This window comes from Rutidosis leptorrhynchoides, chromosome 9 (assembly GCF_046630445.1).
Source record: "Rutidosis leptorrhynchoides isolate AG116_Rl617_1_P2 chromosome 9, CSIRO_AGI_Rlap_v1, whole genome shotgun sequence".
In the NCBI taxonomy this organism is placed as follows: Eukaryota; Viridiplantae; Streptophyta; class Magnoliopsida; order Asterales; family Asteraceae; genus Rutidosis; species Rutidosis leptorrhynchoides.
The window spans coordinates 17,898,090-17,919,401 of record NC_092341.1 but is presented as its reverse complement, the minus strand read 5'-3'; the positions used below and the strand labels follow the sequence as shown (position 1 = coordinate 17,919,401).

The following is a 21,312-nucleotide window of genomic DNA, read 5'->3' as shown; positions in this document are numbered from 1 at the left end:
TATGCATGCTTGTACTTTTGATATTGCCATTAGATAAGATATGTTGAATCATGAATTAGTTACGTATGAGGTTGAGATAAGGTATAAGATATGCATGTCGTTGGAAAGCTAGCGAAAAATTAAGAACTTTTCATTTAGATATCGAATGATTTCGATGAACGGATTTGAAGTTATAGTCAATTGAATTTTTGTATTATTATTAAAAATGATTATTATTATCGTCGTTATTATCGTCGTTCTAGTTTTATATTATTATTACTATTATCATTATCAATAAAAAGAATTATCATTAAAAATTGTTATTTTTATTATTATTACTATCGTTATTATCGTCAAAGTTATAATTAGTATTATTATTATTATTATTATTATCTAATTATTATTATTATTATTATTATTATTATTATTATTATTATTATTATTAATATATATATATATATATATATATATATATATATATATATATATATCATTATTTAAAAATGGTTATTGTTATTGTTATTATTATTATTATTAATTATTATCATTAAAATAATTATTAGTATTATCGTTAATAATATCATAGTAATTATCATTATTAGTATTATTGTAATTAAAACTAATATTAGTAACACCTAATTATTTTGATTACTATTATTATCATTATTATGAACACGATATAAAAGATGATTAAAAGCTATTAAACGAAACGATTAGGAAATAATGAGTATGAGTATCATGATGAAATTAAAATATTATAAGATATTGATTTAGATAAAATTATCGTTCTTATTATTTTTATCATTACTATTATTATTAAAAGTATCGTTAGTATTAAAAACTATCATTTTAACAAAAATTATCATTTAAATAGAAATGTCATTGTTATTATAAAATATCATTATTATTATCATTTTAAATAGAATTATTATTTTAAAGTTAATATTAAAAAGTATCGTAAATATTAAAGTTATCATAATTAGAATTATTATTTTATCATAATGTCATTTTTAGTAATTATAAATATTGATATTTTTATTAATAGAATAATAATAATTATTATTACAAAATAATATAACTTTTACTTACTATTATTATAGATATTATTTTATCAAATAAATATGTGATACAAACATATTTTACTACGTGTAATAAAATTACTTTAATAATACCTATCATATTATCTTTATGATATTAAATGAACTCTATAAATTTTATTACTTAATATATATAATAATATATTTTATTATATAAATTTTAATATAAAATTTTATTTATTAATAAATGAATTATATTATTTACTCTAATAAATCTTTTAAAAATATTTAAAGATATAAAACGACGATATTTAAACTATATATTAATCATGTATAGATTTTGGAAATTATTTTGAGTCAAATTGACTTTTGTTGACCTTTACATATTATTCTCGAGCCTTAGGATTGTGATACACTATGACTTGACCTAATTTGTTAGACAAATATTGACCAACACATAAATATATATAATTAATTTAGGTTCGTGAATCCGAGGTCAACCTTGCACTTGTTCAATGATGTTATATGTATTTTTACTACGAAATACAGTATGGTGAGTTTCATTTGCTCCCTTTTTAAATGCTTTTGCAATATATATTTTTGGGACTGAGAATACATGCGCTTTTATAACTGTTTTACGAAATAGACACAAGTAATCAAAACTACATTATATGGTTGAATGATCGAAGCCGAATATGCCCCTTTTTGCTTGGTAACCTAAGAATTAGTAAACCAATCTACTAATTGATGCGAATCCTAAAGATAGATCTATTGGGCCTAACGAACCCCATCCAAAGTACCGGATGCTTTAGTACTTCGATGTTGTTTTTATCATGTTCGAAGGATTTCCCGGAATGATAGGGGATATTCTTATATGCATCTTGTTAATGTCGGTTACCAGGTGTTCACCATATGAATGATATTTTTGTCTCTATGCATGAGACGTATATTTATGAGAACTGAAAATGAAAATCTTGTGGTCTATTAAAATGATGAAAATGATTATTTATGTTAAACTAATGAACTCACCAACCTTTTGGTTGACACTTTAAAGCATGTTTATTCTCAGGTATGAAAGAAATCTTCCGCTGTGCATTTGCTCATTTTAGAGATATTACTTGGAATCATTCATGGCATATTTTGAAAGACGTTGCATTCGAGTAGTTGAAATTCATCAAGATTATTATTAAGTCAATTATAGTTGGATGTATTATGAAATGGTATGCATGCCGTCAACTTTCGTTGTAAAGAAAGTTTGTCTTTTAGAAACGAATGCAATGTTTGTAAAATGTATCATATAGAAGTCAAATACCTCGCGATGAAATCAACTATTATGAATCGTTTATAATGTATATGAACGGGTCCTTTCATAACGGGTAGGTACTGTAGTGACCCGAACTTTTCCATGTATATATATATATATATATATATATATATATTAAATGAAATTGTTATTTATATGATTAAGTGTTTCCAACATGTTAAGCAATCAAACTTGTTAAGACTTGATTAATTGAAATAGGTTTCATATAGACAATTGACCACCCAAGTTGACCGGTGATTCACGAACGTTAAAACTTGTAAAAACTATATGATGACATATATATGGATATATATATAGTTAACATTATATTATGATAAGTAAACATATTATTAAGTATATTAACATTGAACTACATATGTAAAAACAAGACTACTAACTTAATGATTTTGAAACGAGACATATATGTAACGATTATCGTTGTAATGACATTTAATGTATATATATCATATTAAGATATATTAATACATCATGATATCATGATAATTTAATAATTTAACATCTCATTTGATTTAATAAACAATGGGTTAACAACATTTAACAAGATCGTTAACCTAAAGGTTTCAAAACAACACTTACATGTAACGACTAACGATGACTTAACGACTCAGTTAAAATGTATATACATGTAGTGTTTTAATATGCATTCATACACTTTTGAAAGACTTCAAGACACTTATCAAAATACTTCTACTTAACAAAAATGCTTACAATTACATCCTCGTTCAGTTTCATCAACAATTCTACTCGTATGCACCCGTATTCGTACTCGTACAATACACAGCTTTTAGATGTATGTACTATTGGTATATATACTCCAATGATCAGCTCTTAGCAGCCCATGTGAGTCACCTAACACATTTGGGAACCATCATTTGGCAACTAGCATGAAATATCTCATAAAATTACAAAAATATGAGTAATCATTCATGACTTATTTACATGAAAACAAAATTACATATCCTTTATATCTAATCCATATACCAACGACCAAAAACACCTACAAACACTTTCATTCTTCAATTTTCTTCATCTAATTGATCTCTCTCAAGTTCCATATTCAAGTTCTAAGTGTTCTTCATAAATTCTACAAGTTCTAGTTTCATAAAATCAAGAATACTTCCAAGTTTACTAGCTCACTTTCAATCTTGTAAAGTGATCATCCAACCTCAAGAAATCCTTATTGTTTACAGTAAGATATCATTCTAATTCAAGGTAATACTCATATACAAACTTTGATTCAATTCCTATAACTATAACTATCTTAATTCGAGTGATAATCTTACTTGAACTTGTTTTCGTGTCATAATTCTACTTCAAGAACTTTCAAGCCATCCAAGATCCTTTGAAGCTAGATCATTTCTTGTCACTTCCAGTAGGTTTACCTACTAAACTGTAGGTAGTAATGATGTTCATAACATCATTCGATTCATACATATAAAACTATCTTATTCGAAGGTTTGAACATGTAATCACTAGAACATAGTTTAGTTAATTCTAAACTTGTTCGCAAACAAAAGTTAATCCTTCTAACTTGACTTTTAAAATTAACTAAACACATGTTCTATATCTATATGATATGCTAACTTAATGATTTAAAACCTGGAAACACGAAAAACACCGTAAAATCGGATTTACGCCGTCGTAGTAACACCGCGGGCTGTTTTGGGTTAGTTAATTAAAAACTATGATAAACTTTGATTTAAAAGTTGTTCTTTTGGGAAAATAATTTTTCTTATGAACATGAAACTATATCCAAAAATCATGGTTAAACTCAAAGTGGAAGTATGTTTTTCAAAATGGTCATCAAGACGTCGTTCTTTCGACTGAAATGACTACCTCTTTCAAAAATGACTTGTAACTTATATTTCCGACTATAAACCTATACTTTTTCTGTTTAGATTCATAAAATAGAGTTCAATGTGAAACCATATCAATTTGATTCACTCAAAACGGATTTAAAACGAAGAAGTTATGGGTAAAACAAGATTGGATAATTTTTCTTGTTGTAGCTACGTGAAAATTGGTAACAAATCTATATTAATCATATCCTAGCTAACTTATATTGTATTATACATATATTCTAATATATTATGTAATCTTGGGATACCATAGACACGTATGCAAATGTTTTGACATATCATATCGACCCATGTGTATATATTATTTGGAACAACCATAGACACTCTATATGCAGTAATGTGGGAGTTAGCTATACAGGGTTGAGGTTGATTCCAAAAATATATATACTTTGAGTTGTGATCTAGCCTGAGACGTGTATACACTGGGTCGTGGATTGATTCAAGATAATATATATCAATTTTTTTCTGTACATCTAACTTTGGACAACTAGTTGTAGGTTACTAACGAGGACAGCTGACTTAATAAATTTAAAACAGTAAAACGTATTAAAAATATTGTAAATATATTTTGAACATACTTTGATATATATGTACATATTTGTTATAGGTTCGTGAATCGACCAATGGCCAAGTCTTACTTCCCGACGAAGTAAAAAATCTGTGAAAGTGAGTTGTAGTCCCACTTTTAAAATCTAATATTTTGGGATGAGAATACATGCAGTTTTATAAATGTTTTACGAAATAGACACAAGTAATTGAAACTACATTATATGGGTGAATGATCGAAGCCGGATATGCCCCTTTTGCTTGGTAACCTAAGAATTAGTAAACCGATCTACTAATTGACGCGAATCCTAAAGATAGATCTATTGGGCCTAACGAACCCCATCCAAAGTACCGGATGCTTTAGTACTTCGAATTCGTTTTTATCATGTCCGAAGGATTTCCCGGAATGATAGGGGATATTCTTATATGCATCTTGTTAATGTCGGTTACCAGGTGTTCACCATATGAATGATTTTTATCTCTATGTATGGGATGTATATTGAAATATGAAATCTTGTGGTCTATTATTATGATTTGATAATATATAGGTTAAACATATAACTCACCAACATTTTTGTTGACGTTTTAAGCATGTTTATTCTTAGGTGATTATTAAGAGCTTCCGCTGTTGCATACTAAAATAAGAACAAGATTTGGAGTCCATGCTTGTATGATATTATGTAAAAACTGCATTCAAGAAACTTATTTTTGATGCAATATATTCTTATTGTAAACCATTATGTAATGGTCATGTGTAAACGGTATATTTTAGATTATCATTATTTGATAATCTACGTAATGCTTTTTAAACCTTTATCGATAAAATAAAGGTTATGGTTGTTTTAAAAATGAATGCAGTATTTAAAAAACGTCTCATATAGAGGTCAAAATCTCGCGACGAAATCAATTAATATGGAACGTTTATAATCAATATGAACGGGACATTTCATATTTGACTCTACGCAACAAAATACCGGTTTTTCTCAATTTGCAAATGTCAATCCGTTTGCGAATGTGTTCCTAAATGTTCACACACAACAAACACCACTCTAACCGAACCAACAACAAAGTCAACAAGTTTCATACTACTCGAACCAACAACAAAGTTAACAATATCCATACTTCCCGAACCAACAACAATCTCAACAACAAACACCTTATTATCCAACACTACGTGACGAGTCGGACGACGAACAAGTTCTCGAAACTCCATGGGATGTCGAACCCGAGGACGAACCCGCGCCCGAACCCGTAGCCGACCCGAAAGGAAAGAAAGTGAGGTGTCCGAAAGTTGTTTGGTCCGACTTAGAAACTAGAATTTTAGCCGAGCGTTATGTGTACGTTTCCACATCCGGATGCGGGAAACGAACAAACTGTTAACTCATCTTGGCGTGAAGTCCGATGACAATATAATTAAGCTATTTATTGGTATTTATTCAAAGTTCGAGAAAATGTGGCAAAGTGGTTGTGCGGGGGAAGACGTTATGAACGCGGCCTGAAAACAATTCCAAATTCAAACCAAGGGCCGACAATTCGCTTTTGACGATGTGGCGAGTTTTAAGGGATTGCCCGAAGTTTATAGAAGGTGAATGTATAGCTGCTACCAACAAACGAAACAAGCCGGTGATATACAAATAAATGTTCCAACCGAGGGAAGTTTCAACCCGAATACAAGCACGAATCCCGACCCAAGCCAATTTGAAAATTTACTTAAGGATCGCGACCCAATCCGACGTCCTCCAAGTCGAGCTAAAAGACTTGCCTCCCGATGAATACGCGATGCTAATGATGGCTTCGGAGAAAATTAAGAAAAAATATGTAAAACAATTGAAAAAAATCAGACGAAGACGCGTAGTTTGATTTTTCTGTTTCTAGTATTTTATTTTAATGTATGTCGCATTTTAATTATCTTCGTAATGTTTTAAATTTTTAATATCGTAATGTATTTAATTTTCAATGAAATTTTAGTTTTATATTCCCGTAATAAGTATTTATAATTTATAATATAAATAATTATAATTACTTGATTTTATAAGAAAATAAAAAGTAATTAAAAAATATTTGAAAATGAGTGTCATTGTTGAAAGTGTTTAGTTCGGAGTTTAGTACTGAAAAGAAAGTGATGATGTAACGAATCATGGAAAGAAAAGGATGTCGTCATTGAGTGATAGTACTCTAAAATATCAATATAATTAGTCTCTCTTATCTCTTAGGTAGTAGGAGTATATCACAATAAAACACAATATAGTAATACTAATAGTTAACATTTTAAATTTCATGGTCCATGGTACCATCCATAGTGGGGTTGAAGAGTTCTAATATTTGGAGGTTACTAAATAAAAGTTTGGCCCTTTTTAGTATGGTGGCTTCCAGCAGAGGTAGGTGCATTTATTGTAGATGTCGACCGCTGAATATTGTAGTTTCTTGTACATGCACACATTTTTTTCTTCGAAAAAAGAGAATTAAATTAATTAGATTGAAAATTGAAAATATCTTATAATTGGTATAGACCTGATGACCTGATTGTGTCCGTCTAAGGCTCTGTTCCAGAGATTTTTTTTTAGAAAGAAGAGAAATGAAATGAAATGGAAGGAAACGGATCCTTCCAATTTAAGAAGAAACATTTGAAGGAAAATTGCATTTGAATAATCTCTTCAATTCTTTCCCTTATTTACTTTTGCCTAACATACCTGTAATGTAATTAAATTAGATGTAATATCAATGAATTTAGCGTCACTCGATAAAACTCGAATAATTTAATAGGGAGTACACAATATAAATATCATACTTTAGTTTGATACATCATCTCAGAACACTTAAGCCTTTACATAATAAGATAACAAAAAGGCGTTACGTGGAGTAGAACAAACTGAAATTTTATATTATTGTTTGCAAACAAAGTGCACAAAAAATTGATATTCACAGAGTTATCCGGTGTGGGTTCAATTTTAATAGAATAATTTGTGCTGTTTAATATAAATTGTTATTAGACTTAGAATTTATATTAGAATAAGTGTAGTAAGACAAATAGAAATTATGACACATTATAATTTTCAAAGAACATAAATAACGAAGAAAAAAATAAACTATAAGTGGACAAAATTGAGCACTTTATCACATTCTAAAATCCATATGCGACTGAATAATTTTAAATATGTCGATTACAATTTGTAACTCCATATTTACATTAATACTAACTTTATTTGTGAAAAAGTACAATAATTTAAGCTTTTTAATGCAATATAAATTGTTCATCCCCGTATCTTCATACAAGCAAATTTACCGATAAATAGATGTGTATTTTTTTTTTTTTTTTTTTTTTTTTGAAAAGCGATTGGGATCACCCAAGAGGGACTTTACCACCCGTTGCGATCATCTCCCGTTTCGACTATGCCAGTGCAGCGATAATAACCCGCCCCCCATCGCTGCCCGGGAGGAAACCTTGAAACCGATCCAAGGGCACGGCCAAGTAAAACCCCCTTCCCCTTTACCCCCAAACGATATGGGAAAGGTGCCATGAGTGGATACTTCATGGCAGTGATGAAATTGTGTTTTTTAATAGATGTGTATTAATTCAAACATTAGCTAAATTGTGTTAGGCGAAACTAAAATTGATGCTCAAAACTTATAACCGAAACTTTGCCCATCATACTGAAGAACACCAATATTGAAAGCGAATTGTTGATCTAAAGGTAAGTCTCACTATTTTGTTTTCCTTTATAATTTCACTTTGGCCTAAAAATTGCTTTATTGTAGATTTTTCTTTTTTCTTCATAAAGAGTTCAACACTTATTTAGCTATGTACATTCTCGATCGTGTATGTATATATATGCATGCATGTCGCGTTACCTTTAACAATCTCTAACCTCTTGTTGTGATCCAAAATAGATGTTTGTTTTGACAAAACATGCGCTAACACTACATAAGACCATTTGTAATGGTGTAAAGTGACACCGTCACTTTGCACATGTGGCAAAAGTGACACCAACCTCCTTCCGTAATGGTGTGTCACTTTTGGTGTTACTTCGGCGTTAGTCACAAAGTAACATGGTAAGTGACACCATGTTACTTGTTTTTTTATTTTTTTATTGATTTAAAAATATTATTTATATCCCCATTTAATACTTAACCCAGTTAGATTTTAACACATCATCACAATACTCCAAACTAACACCAAAAAGTAACACCACCACTAATCCACTCAGAAAAGTAACACCTCCTACTCAGTAAAAAAGTGTAAAAAGGCAAGTGACACTAAAAGTGACACTACTCACCATTATGAATGGTCTAAGAAGCTATTAAATGAACTGAAACCATGTTTTTTTAAAAGTCATCCTTCTAGTTTGATATCGCATTCAATATATACCCTGATATTTAGATTTAAGCATCATCCTATTTATTTATATGGTCACCGACAAAATCACTCATGCTTGAAATGATGGTAAATGTCAATCTCTTTGTCTAGTGCATTATTTCTAGTCCCTGTGGCGGCGGCTTCTCACTCAAATATTCTAATTAAACTTTAGAGTTTCACTTTTTTTACTTTTCTATCTTGATTAATTAATATTAAACTAAAGTTATAATACATTTATATATTGATTCTTATTCTTAATTTTAGTAATTTAAAAGTTAAAAAGCGTTCTACAGCTGATTGGCCTTTTAAGAGTTACCAAACTTGTACTTTAATAATCTTGATTAAATTAGTATTAAGTAGTACTCCGTATTAAAGTTGAACCTTTATACGAAAGAGATGTTATGTTAACTTGATTTTAACATATATACGGATACGGAGTATAAGATATAAAGGATGTTTCGTATGTAAATTGTTGGTACATCAACTTTTACTTTTATTAGTTTATTGGGCTGACTAAAGGTCCTATTCAATATGGGCAACATTATAAGTTATTGGGCTATATCCTAATAGGCTTTATAAGTAGAAAACATAAACCGCTTAATCAATTAATTAACTAATTAACCCTTATATATTTTTATACTGCTACAACACATGGCTATATGTGTAGTTTTAATTTATTTGGATTGTAGTTTTAATTTTGCGTCTACACTACAATCGGTCCCTCAAATTCAGCTCATTTCACACTACAATCAGCCCCTCAAATTCGGCTCATTTTACACATAGTTTTAATTTATTTGGATTGTAGTTTTAATTTTGCGTCTACACTACAATCAGTCCCTCAAATTCAGCTCATTTCACACTACAATCAGCCCCTCAAATTCGGTTCATTTTACACAATAACCCCTCAAGTTTACACTTTTTAGGTGTATAAAGTGTAAACATATAATTTTAATAAAATAAATTAAACTAATCCCCCAAATTTATAACAAGCTCTATCTTCTCACTCGGTGCGCGTTAAATTTTTTCGAGACCACCGTTCAACTCGAAAAAGTCTCACGAACCCAATGGGACTAACTATACGCGAAACGGACACTTTTTAAAAAACGCTTAACACAACGACAGTCCGTATCTTTCTGTTCGCCGCAAGTTAAATTTTACCGACAGCACCGTTACGCTCCAAAAATACGTTCGAAACGGAAACTTTTTAAAAAACACGTAAGACAACGACATCTAAAACGGCGCTTAAGATATGTGCCGTTTTCCCCTCTAAAAATACACAACGCTACGTTAAATATGAATACACAGGCCGAAAGCCCCCGCCGCATCGCGCGGGCCGGATCCGGACTAGTTACATAACATAAACCACTTAAACCCTATTAACATGTTAGTAGTATGTAAGTAGGTCCTAATTTTGAATATAACTTAGATTTTAGTTTTTCACAATAAAATAAAAATATATATATATGATTATTTATGCATATCATCCGTTTAACCTTTCTTTGAAACCAATTATAATCATTACCAAACCCATATAGAAAACATAACACGACCTACGTTAACTTGGTTTTGAACCCTTCAAATTCTCAGGTGTATATATGAATTCCGATACCAAACAATTGTCCACAAACTTCACCAACTATAGTTTCATAGATAACTATATCATGAAGCATATATTGTATACTAAGATAAATATATATGAACCTTCATAAATGACTTTAAACACTTTGTGTTGTAGTAACAAGTGCTTGATGGTTAACTGCAATTGGAGTTGAAGACATCTGCTTCCTCACAGGATAAAGAACGTAATGTTGCACGATAAACAGCACGTCAAACAAGATAGAAACCTGCATTCATCGACTGGCAGCATAACTTATCCGTATTTTTACACACTTTTATTTATTTAATTTATAATAATGGAAATTGAATTAATCGTTAGACGATCTGTTTGTGGTAATATACACATACCAACGAAAGCAATGTTTTGCCTATATTCCCGTAGAAATTCACCCAAGAATCTGCAAAACATGATAAAACGATATGAAAGATCATAACACATGCTTAGACCTGTATAAAAAAAAAAGGGAAAACCAAAGGGCCTTTGGCCTAGCCGTATCGAGGAGCCCCTTTGACCTTGAGGTCATGGGTTTGAGTCTTGTCCAAGATATTATTCGCGTAAAATTATGTAGGGTTCATGAGTTTTCCATTCTAAAAAAAGGAGAGACCGTACGTTGGTCGATAGATAGAACCATCATTTGCGCATAATTTGATAATCCACCAAGCAGATCAAGCAATATGTTACCAATGCTGAATCCATCTGTGCTCTTCCTTCTAAAGTTCATAACTGCCTGAATCTCCATAAAATCGGCTTGGTTAGTAGAGGTGACAAAAAAGGTGAAGGTCAAAACATGACAAGTTGTGTTGACTTGTAACAATTTTTTGACAAATTTAAAGAAATGGTATTGACAAAAAAAAAAAAAAAAAATTTACTCTGTATTATTTAGTAGATGATTTAAAAGAATTTCATCATAAACCATACTTTTTAGAAGATATTTTACTCATTCACCCATTCACCCATTCACATCACAGATAAATCATAACCAACGTCAAAATGGGTTAAAATTGCCACGTCAAGTAATCTAGCTAGTTGGTATCTACCGGCTAGACCAAGAGTCACATGGGAAACGATCCTTACTTGTGGTATGTACTTGATCGTTGTCATGACAACTTGCAATGTGCTGCCATAAAAATCATCACTTAAAGTGTTACGCTTCATTACGCACAAAATGTTAGGCAGAGTAGTATAAACGCGCACACGAGCTTATATGCATACACATAAAAAAACATAGAAATTAATACATATATTTGTGATTATAGGTAATGAATCTTACTTAAAACAATTGACAAGCCATAACCAATGATGTCTTGGTATGGCTATGAAAACACATATTGCAACGCTTATCCACCCTGCTAAAAGTATAATCATAGTAATCTTCGAGACCTTTTGAGTTCTCCGCTGCATATAATAAAAAATAAAGAATAAATAAATTATCATATAAATAGTATCTTATTAAGCTAATCACACTCCAATAAAACATTACAACTACTTCAACAGAATTTCCTACTTATTGGCCAGAGGTCTACTCGGAAGTAATCTCTTTATCCGTCGAATAGAGAGAGATGACTTTCTCTACTTTTGAGAGTGTTTTACTCTGGGTGGAGAAATGACTAGTTTTTATTCTCGGATAAGGGAATGATTGTCTACATTTCATCTCCCTCATACACCACTCATGTGATATTGGGTTTTGTTGTTGTTATTTTGTTTATATGGGGATGTAAAAGTTCTTGGTTATCAAAATACAAAATGCAACATACCGTGCTATAAAGGGGTGTTCAAAATTCGGCAAACTGTTTAATCTGAAAACCGAACTAAATGAAAACTGAAAAAAAAATCAAACTAAATTGAAATTTGGTTTTCAGAACAAATGTGAATTCATTTCTACTTATTTTATATTCGTTAAAACGAAAAATAAAACTGTATTCAAATAATATTATATTAATTATTAACATATGTAGACCACAAACCGAATATTAAACCAACAACCGGATTCAAAAAAAAATTTTGTTTGCTTTTGGTTTCCATATACTAAATTGGTTTCGGTTTTGCTCCCATAATCTTCAAAACGGAATAACTTAAACCGAGAACACGGATTGAATCACGACTTCCGCTGCTGTAGACGCGTAGCGAACGCCGGGAGTGACGTAACGTCATTGGCGGCGTTCCAATCGGGAAACGCTGAAGAAACGTTGTGCCACTCAGTATGCTCTAGTATCTATTAGATGATAATTAAGACACTAAATGGCCTTTGGTGTAGCGGTATCGAGATAACTCTTCAACCTTAAAGTTGTGAGTTCGACACATGTGGTGGACTATTTGTAATTGGACGTGTATTTGTTGTTCTAAAAGAATGATAATTGAGACGTTTATACTTGCATCGTATATCATGATCTGGACCAAAGTAAATGCAGTTAGCAAAACAGCATGAATAGAGAAAGCGACGTCGTTAGCTGCGACTGGTATGATCTGTTTCGAACCATATTTGTTGTGATACTGACGTTGAACCGCAGAGCTAAAGAAAACCGAAGCATTGTATATGAAATACGATGAATGTTTTGTAAAATTCAGTGCAACAAAATCGAAATTCAGCCCCACCACACTGTAAAAAATTTGAATCCACAATTCAATATTTATATAATTTATAAATAATGAACTAAAAACCAGATTTTAAGTATAATTAAGAAACAATGATTACCTTTTTCTTTTGAAATTTAACAAGACTTGAGGGTAAAAGCTGATGGACCAAACACTAAAAGCAATCCATCCAAAAACATTTGATAATATCTTGAGCTTCAATGACTGCCATGAACCCATTTTCAAGTTTTTATCTTTCACAGTTTAAAAGATGAATTTTAGATCAAAATGATATACTCTAGGTCTCTAGTATACAATGTATGTAACCATTTATGTAGTGAGTAATGTCTTTTTCATTAGAATTTATGAAATTTATGAATGTCAGTCCATTTTCTGTTGGGATGCTATATTAATTTTAATTATAAATAATATAATCAGTAAGTGAAGAAAAAACCATTCAATAAATATCGTTACATTTCTCGTATAAAACAAATAACTATAACTATTGACATTAAATTTCATATTTATAATGTTCATTAATTTAACTATTAATTACCATTAAACTCCATAAATTTACCTTATATACTTAATCATCTATCACCTTGTTCTTAATCATCTATTACCATTAAACTCCATAAATTTACCTTATTCTTAAATAAAATAAAAATAAAAAATTCACTCAATTACCTTGAATAAAAAATTGGCCGATTTGTAGAACTTCTCCTTTATTTTTCTTGGCGTGATTCCCACTTTCATTTGGTTAAATGGGTAGTAGCATTCAATTTTGTCATCGCAATTGCGGTACAATATGGGTTCTCCTACCCAGCTCGTCTTTTTAAGTCCGCGGTGTTTAGTGGGTTCCCGTTAAGTTTCAATAAAGGAATTAGTTTGTATTTTTGTTTCTCATTCCTAAATACCATTGTATAGATATAGGGTCTTGTAAACTTTCCGTGATATTAATAAAAACTTACTTGCTTTTCAAAAAAAAAAAAAAAAAAAAAAAAAGAACAATATTGACATTTATCAAATCTCTTAAATTCTCAACAGTTTTTTTCATAGAACAATAAGTTTGGGTTCGAGAAAGTATATAAGTAATTAAGTAATAAATAATAAAACCAACTTCAATTGTAAATTTCATAATTCTATAATGTATTATATCTATAAAATGTAACTATTATAAATTTTTGGAATTAAAAAATTATCATCCTTTAGTACTCCGAGTCATTTATTTCATAAAATTATTCAATTAATTTTACTTGAAATAATAATCACACTGACATTTTTCTAACATATGTTAATATTTATAAAGTTAATTAGGAGGTAATATGAGACCGTTTATAATGGGCGTGCTTAAGCTCAATGTGTCATCATCAATCTGTTGGGTTTTTTTATATGTTTCCAAATATGAGGAAACTTATCTCTAGCCTAGGGATGGTAAAAAAGCCCGAACCCGACGGGAAAAACTGAAACCCGACATAATTGGGCCGGGTCTGGTCCGGGTCTACGGGTCTCGGGCCGGGTATGGGATTGATTTTCAAAAAATATTCGGGTTCGGGTTCGGGTTCGGGTCTGGGTTTAAATAAAGACCCGTTTACCCGGCCCGTTTACCCGCATAATAATAATAATAATAATAATAATGATAATAATAATAATAATAATAATATAATAATAATAATAATAATAATAATAATAATAATAATAACAACAATAATAATAATTAAAAATGAATAATAACAAAAATTAAATTAAAAAATATGTTGATTACAAGGTCAATATGAATTTATATATGTATTTATCATTTATTAACTTCACATTTTCATCTGCATTCAAATGAAGAATCTGATTTATAAAAATATTTAAAAATTGATAGTGATAATAATTGAAAATAGGAAATAATATATACTGTACAAATATACACATATAAATAAAGCATATAATTTACAGAGTTATAGATTGTATATGCTTTTGGTAATGTATTTATTTGCTAAAACAAAAAAAAAAAAAAAAAAGTAAACGGGTACCCGTTTACCCGCTAGTTAGTAAACCCGTTTACCCGTCGGGTATTTGATCCGGGTTTGGGACTAGTTTTTCTTATCGGGTCTGGTCCGGGATTACTCAAACCCGGCCCAAACCCGGCCCGATGTCATCCCTACTCTAGCCCAAGCCCAACAAATTTAGGCCCAAGATAAAGTTTGACCTGATCAACATCTGGGTGCATTATTTGAATCAGTTGTGTACAGCTGTTCTTTGACTATCAAGAGAGAGAGAGATCAGAAAGTTTTCAAGAAAAAGTGTGTGATCTTCAATTTTCGTCTACAGTGACAACAGTCCATAAAATCGACGATCCCCGGAGATCTAATCATTGGATCTTCATCAAATTTGGGCTGTGTCTTCCTGACATCAGTACCAAGGTTTTCAACCGTTGAATTCGTCTAAAGAGGTCTGTAGCTCGAGTTATAGCTTCTGGATCAGACTGCAGTTTTTTGGGTGAAATCATTCATCTTTTGTCTTCAATTGTTTCATATACTTGTTGATTGTTGTAGTTCAAGAGTATAATGATGTTGTATACCTCTAGTTGATCTAGAGAAGGATTATTGTATTGCTCTCTTGTTGATGATAGTGGAATTTAAGTGGCTTACGAGTCCCGTGGTTTTTACTCTCGATTTTGAGAGGTTTTCCACGTAAAAAGTCTTGTGTGTATTGTGTGTGCTTGATTATTGCTTAGCTACTGATTTGCTACTGATTTGCTACTGATTTGGTATTTTTTAGCTACTGATTTGGGTTGGATTTGGTATAGCTTGTTTGTTAGCATCCTCACCGGTTCATACGGGTCGGGAAAGTATTGGTCAAACGGGTTTGTTTCCGCTTTGTAGATTGTCCGTTGTGATTATTTTCCCATCAAATTGGTATCTAGAGCTTAAGGTTATTTGATTGACTTGTGTGAAAGATGGAAGCTAATACAAGTAAGATGGTTAGTTTAAATGGTTCAAATTATCATGTTTGGAAAGGTAAAATGGAGGATCTTCTTTATGTGAAAGATTATTATTATTTACCTGTTTTTACTGAGAGTATGCCTGAGGGTAAGTCTGAAGCTCAATGGAAAATTTTGCATAGACAAGTATGTGGGTATATTCGGCAGTGGGTTGATGATAATGTAGTGAACCATATTACTGGGGAGACTGATGCTAAAGCCTTATGGAAAAAGCTTGAACAGTTATATGAACGAAAGACTGGGAATAACAAGTTGTTCTTAATTAAACAGTTGATGGGTTTAAAGTATCATGATGGGACTCCTATTACAGATCACCTAAATGCATATCAGGGTATTATTAATCAGCTTGCGGGAATGGGTATCAAGTTTGATGATGAGGTTCAAGGTCTCTGGTTACTTGGTACGTTACCGGACTCTTGGGAGATTTTTAGGACATCTTTGTCCAACTCTGCACCGAATGGTATTATCACCATGGAATTGGCTAAGGGTAGTATTTTGAATGAAGAGATGAGAAGAAAGTCACAAGGTTCCTCTTCACAGTCAGATATCTTGGTCACAGAAATGCGGGGGAGAAGTCATAGTAGAGGTCATGGTAAAAGAGGCAAGAATCGTAGTAGCCCAAGAAAAGGAAAGTTTTCTAATGTTGAGTGCTATCATTGTCGTGAAAAAGGGCACACAAAGTGGTATTGTCCACAGTTAGAAAATGAGAAGAAAAAGGCATATGACAAGAATAAACAAAAGAAAAGTGATGGTGGTGATGATGATAAGGTTGAAGTTACCGCTATCATGGATGAGTTCTTTGTTTGTATTGATTATGATATGATCAATCTTACTCATGATGACACGAGTTGGATTGTTGATAGTGGTGCTACATGTCATGTTGCAATATGTAAAGATCACTTCTCATCTTACACTCCAGGTGACTATGGATTTGCTAGGATGGGTAATTCTGGGTTATCAAAGATCGTTGGTATTGGAGATGTTTGTTTGAAATTTGACACGAGAATGGAGTTAGTTTTACATAATGTAAAACATGTTCCGGATATGAGACTTAATGTTATTTCAACAGGCATTCTTGATGATGATGGTTATTATAACGGTTTTGGTAATGGTATTTGGAAACTAACTCTTGGTTCTATGATAATGGGAAGAGGCAAGAAAGACTCAAGATTATACATAACGCGTTCGAAGATCATCCAGAACATTGTTAACGCAGTGGATAATGTTGATTCTACCGAGTTGTGGCATAAAAGACTTGGCCACAAGAGTGAAAAAGGGATATCTATCTTATTTAAGAAGAATGTGTTGTCGGGTGTTAGTGATATCAATTTGAGTAAGTGTTCTCACTGTTTGGCAGGAAAACAGACCAGAGTTGTGTTTAAGAGTCATTCTCCTTTTCGAATGGAGAACGTACTTAATCTAGTACATTAGGATGTATGTGGGCCTATGAAGACTAGGACACTTGGTGGATGTTCCTACTTTGTTACATTCATCGACGATCATTCCAGGAAGGTGTGGGTTTATACCTTAAAGTCAAAGGATCAAGTATTTGAAAAGTTTAAGGAATTTCATGCACTAGTTGAAAGGCAAACGGGGAAAAAACTCAAGTGTATTCGGACTGATAATGGTGGTGAATACATTGGCAGATTTGATGCTTATTGTAATAAAAATGGTATTCGGCATCAAAAAACTCCACCAAAGACACCTCAGTTGAATGGCTTAGCAGAAAGGATGAACAGAACTTTGGTTGAGAGAGTTAGATGTTTGCTTTCACATGCAGGGTTGTCCGATTCCTTTTGGGATGAGGCTTTAAATACGGCAGTTCATATTATTAATCTAACCCCTTGTGTACCTTTGCGTTTTGATGTTCCTAACAGGGTTTGGAGCGGCAAAGATGTTTCTTACTGTCATTTACGAGTCTTTGGATGTAAAGCATTTGTTCATGTTCCCAAAGATGAAAGGTCAAAACTTGATATGAAGACTAAGCCATGTGTATTCCTAGGTTATGGTGAAGATGATTTTGGGTACAGGTTATATGATCCAGTTCAGAAGAAACTCGTACGAAGCCTAGATGTTGTGTTTACAGAAGATCAGATGTTAAAAGATGTTGATAAGACAGATTCAGTTCCTCAACCTAGTGCTGATCTTGTTGATTTGGATCCAGTTACTCCACAACATGTTGGAGATGATGTTCATAATGATGAACATGGTACTGATGATGATTATGCTCCAGAGCAGGTAGAGATTCCAGTACCAGATGTGCCCCCATTTTTCCCACTTAGGCGGTCTACCCGAGACCGTCATCCTTCTGTTAGATATTGAAATGTCCCGTTCTTATTGATTAAAAATGTTCCATATTAATTGACTTCGTTGCGAGGTTTTGACCTCTATATGAGACGTTTTTCAAAGACTGCATTCATTCTTAAAACAAACCATAACCTTTATTTCATAAATAAAGGTTTAAAAAGCTTTACGTAGATTATCAAATAATGATAATCTAAAATATCCTGTTTACACACGACCATTACATAATGGTTTACAATACAAATATGTTACATCGAAATCAGTTTCTTGAATGCAGTTTTTACACAATATCATACAAACATGGACTCCAAATCTTGTCCTTATTTTAGTATGCAACAGCGGAAGCTCTTAGTATTCACCTGAGAATAAACATGCTTTAAACGTCAACAAAAATGTTGGTGAGTTATAGGTTTAACCTATATATATCAAATCGTAACAATAGACCACAAGATTTCATATTTCAATACACATCCCATACATAGAGATAAAAATCATTCATATGGTGAACACCTGGTAACAGACATTAACAAGATGCATATATATAAGAATATCCCCATCATTCCGGGACACCCTTCGGATATGATATAAATTTCGAAGTACTAAAGCATCCGGTACTTTGGATGGGGTTTGTTAGGCCCAATAGATCTATCTTTAGGATTCGCGTCAATTAGGGTGTCTGTTCCCTAATTCTTAGATTACCAGACTTAATAAAAAGGGGCATATTTGATTTCGATAATTCAACCATAGAATGTAGTTTCACGTACTTGTGTCTATTTTGTAAATCATTTATAAAACCTGCATGTATTCTCATCCCAAAAATATTAGATTTTAAAAGTGGGACTATAACTCACTTTCACAGATTTTTACTTCGTCGGGAAGTAAGACTTGGCCACTGGGTGATTCACGAACCTATAACAATATATACATATATATCAAAGTATGTTTAAAATATATTTACAACACTTTTAATATATTTTGATGTTTTAAGTTTATTAAGTCAGCTGTCCTCGTTAGTAACCTACAACTAGTTGTCCACAGTTAGATGTACAGAAATAAATCGATAAATATTATCTTGAATCAATCCACGACCCAGTGTATACGTATCTCAGTATTGATCACAACTCAAACTATATATATTTTGGAATCAACCTCAACCCTGTATAGTTAACTCCAACATTCACATATAGAGTGTCTATGGTTGTTCCGAAATATATATAGATGTGTCGACATGATAGGTCGAAACATTGTATACGTGTCTATGGTATCTCAAGATTACATAATATACAATACAAGTTGATTAAGTTATGGTTGGAATAGATTTATTACCAATTTTCACGTAGCTAAAATGAGAAAAATTATCCAATCTTGTTTTACCCATAACTTCTTCATTTTAAATCCGTTTTGAGTGAATCAAATTGCTATGGTTTCATATTGAACTCTATTTTATGAATCTAAACAGAAAAAGTATAGGTTTATAGTCGGAAAAATAAGTTACAAGTCATTTTTGTAAAGGTAGTCATTTCAGTCGAAAGAACGACGTCTAGATGACCATTTTAGAAAACATACTTCCACTTTGAGTTTAACCATAATTTTTGGATATAGTTTCATGTTCATAATAAAAATCATTTTCTCAGAATAACAACTTTTAAATCAAAGTTTATCATAGTTTTAATTAACTAACCCAAAACTGCCCGCGGTGTTACTACGACGGCGTAAATCCGGTTTTACGGTGTTTTTCGTGTTTCCAGGTTTTAAATCATCAAGTTAGCATATCATATAGATATAGAACATGTGTGTAGTTAATTTTAAAAGTCAAGTTAGAAGGATTAACTTTTGTTTGCGAACAAGTTTAGAATTAACTAAACTATGTTCTAGTGATTACGAGTTTAAACCTTCGAATAAGATAGTTTTATATATATGAATCGAATGATGTTATGAACATCATTACTACCTCAAGTTTAGTAGGTAAACCTACTGGAAGTGACAAGAAATGATCTAGCTTCAAAGGATCTTGGATGGCTTGAAAGTTCTTGAAGTAGGATCATGACACAAAAACAAGTTCAAGTAAGATTTTTACTCGAATTAAGATAGTTTATAGTTATAGAAATTGAATCAAAGTTTGAATATGAATATTACCTTTAATAAGAAAGATAACCTACTGTATATAACAAAGGTTTCTTGATCTTAGATGATTACTTGGAATGGATTAGAAAGCTTGGAAGTAAATTAGTAAACTTGAAGGGATTTTTGAAGTGTTCTTCCTATGATGATTATTGCTTGATTCTTGAAGTGATTTTTGATGAATATGATTAACTACTGGAAAAATATGTTCATAATAGTGTGTGTGTGTTGAGAGAGAATTAGAAAGAGAATTGGAAGTGAAATGGAGTGAATGATGAGTGGTAATTGGTGAGTGGTGAGTGGGGTTAAAAGGAGTTCTAGTTAGTTGACTAGCTCATGGTAGAAGTTAAAATTGATTAGTCATACATGACATAATCAAGAGTGGAATCCCATGCTAGTTCCTATTGGTATATACTCATAGTAAGTACGTTTTGAAGCTGTGTATAATACGGGTAAGAATACGACTAGAATTCTTGATGAAAGAAAAGAATGGAAAAGTAACTGTAACCATTTTCGTTAAGTATGAGTGTTTTCATATATGTCTTGAAGTCTTCCAAAAGTATTTTAATACATCTAAATACACTACATGTATATACATTTTAATTGA

At 31.6% G+C, this 21,312-nt stretch overlaps 1 protein-coding gene across 1 annotated transcript; it reads right to left on the bottom strand.

Moving 5' to 3' along the window:
* Positions 1-10,814: 10,814 nt before the first annotated feature.
* On the bottom strand, positions 10,815-13,528 carry LOC139867791 (cystinosin homolog). The gene is made up of 7 exons (XM_071856143.1): positions 13,410-13,528; positions 13,091-13,313; positions 11,988-12,112; positions 11,792-11,834; positions 11,327-11,444; positions 11,065-11,114; positions 10,815-10,943 (listed from the first exon to the last, which is right to left on the bottom strand). Exons 1-7 carry the CDS (start codon positions 13,526-13,528, stop codon positions 10,815-10,817), a joined length of 807 nt encoding a protein of 268 aa, XP_071712244.1.
* Between the last annotated feature and the right edge of the window lie 7,784 nt (positions 13,529-21,312).

Bases quoted from the DNA above. Each gene is read 5' to 3' on its own strand.
- LOC139867791 (XM_071856143.1), bottom strand. From the start codon at position 13,528: ATGGGTTCATGGCAGTCATTGAAGCTCAAGATATTATCAAATGTTTTT. The intron at 13,314-13,409 runs GTAATCATTGTT...AATTTTTTACAG, and splicing joins TTAAATTTCAAAAGAAAAAG to TGTGGTGGGGCTGAATTTCG. The intron at 10,944-11,064 runs GTATGTGTATAT...CGATGAATGCAG, and splicing joins GCAAAACATTGCTTTCGTTG to GTTTCTATCTTGTTTGACGT.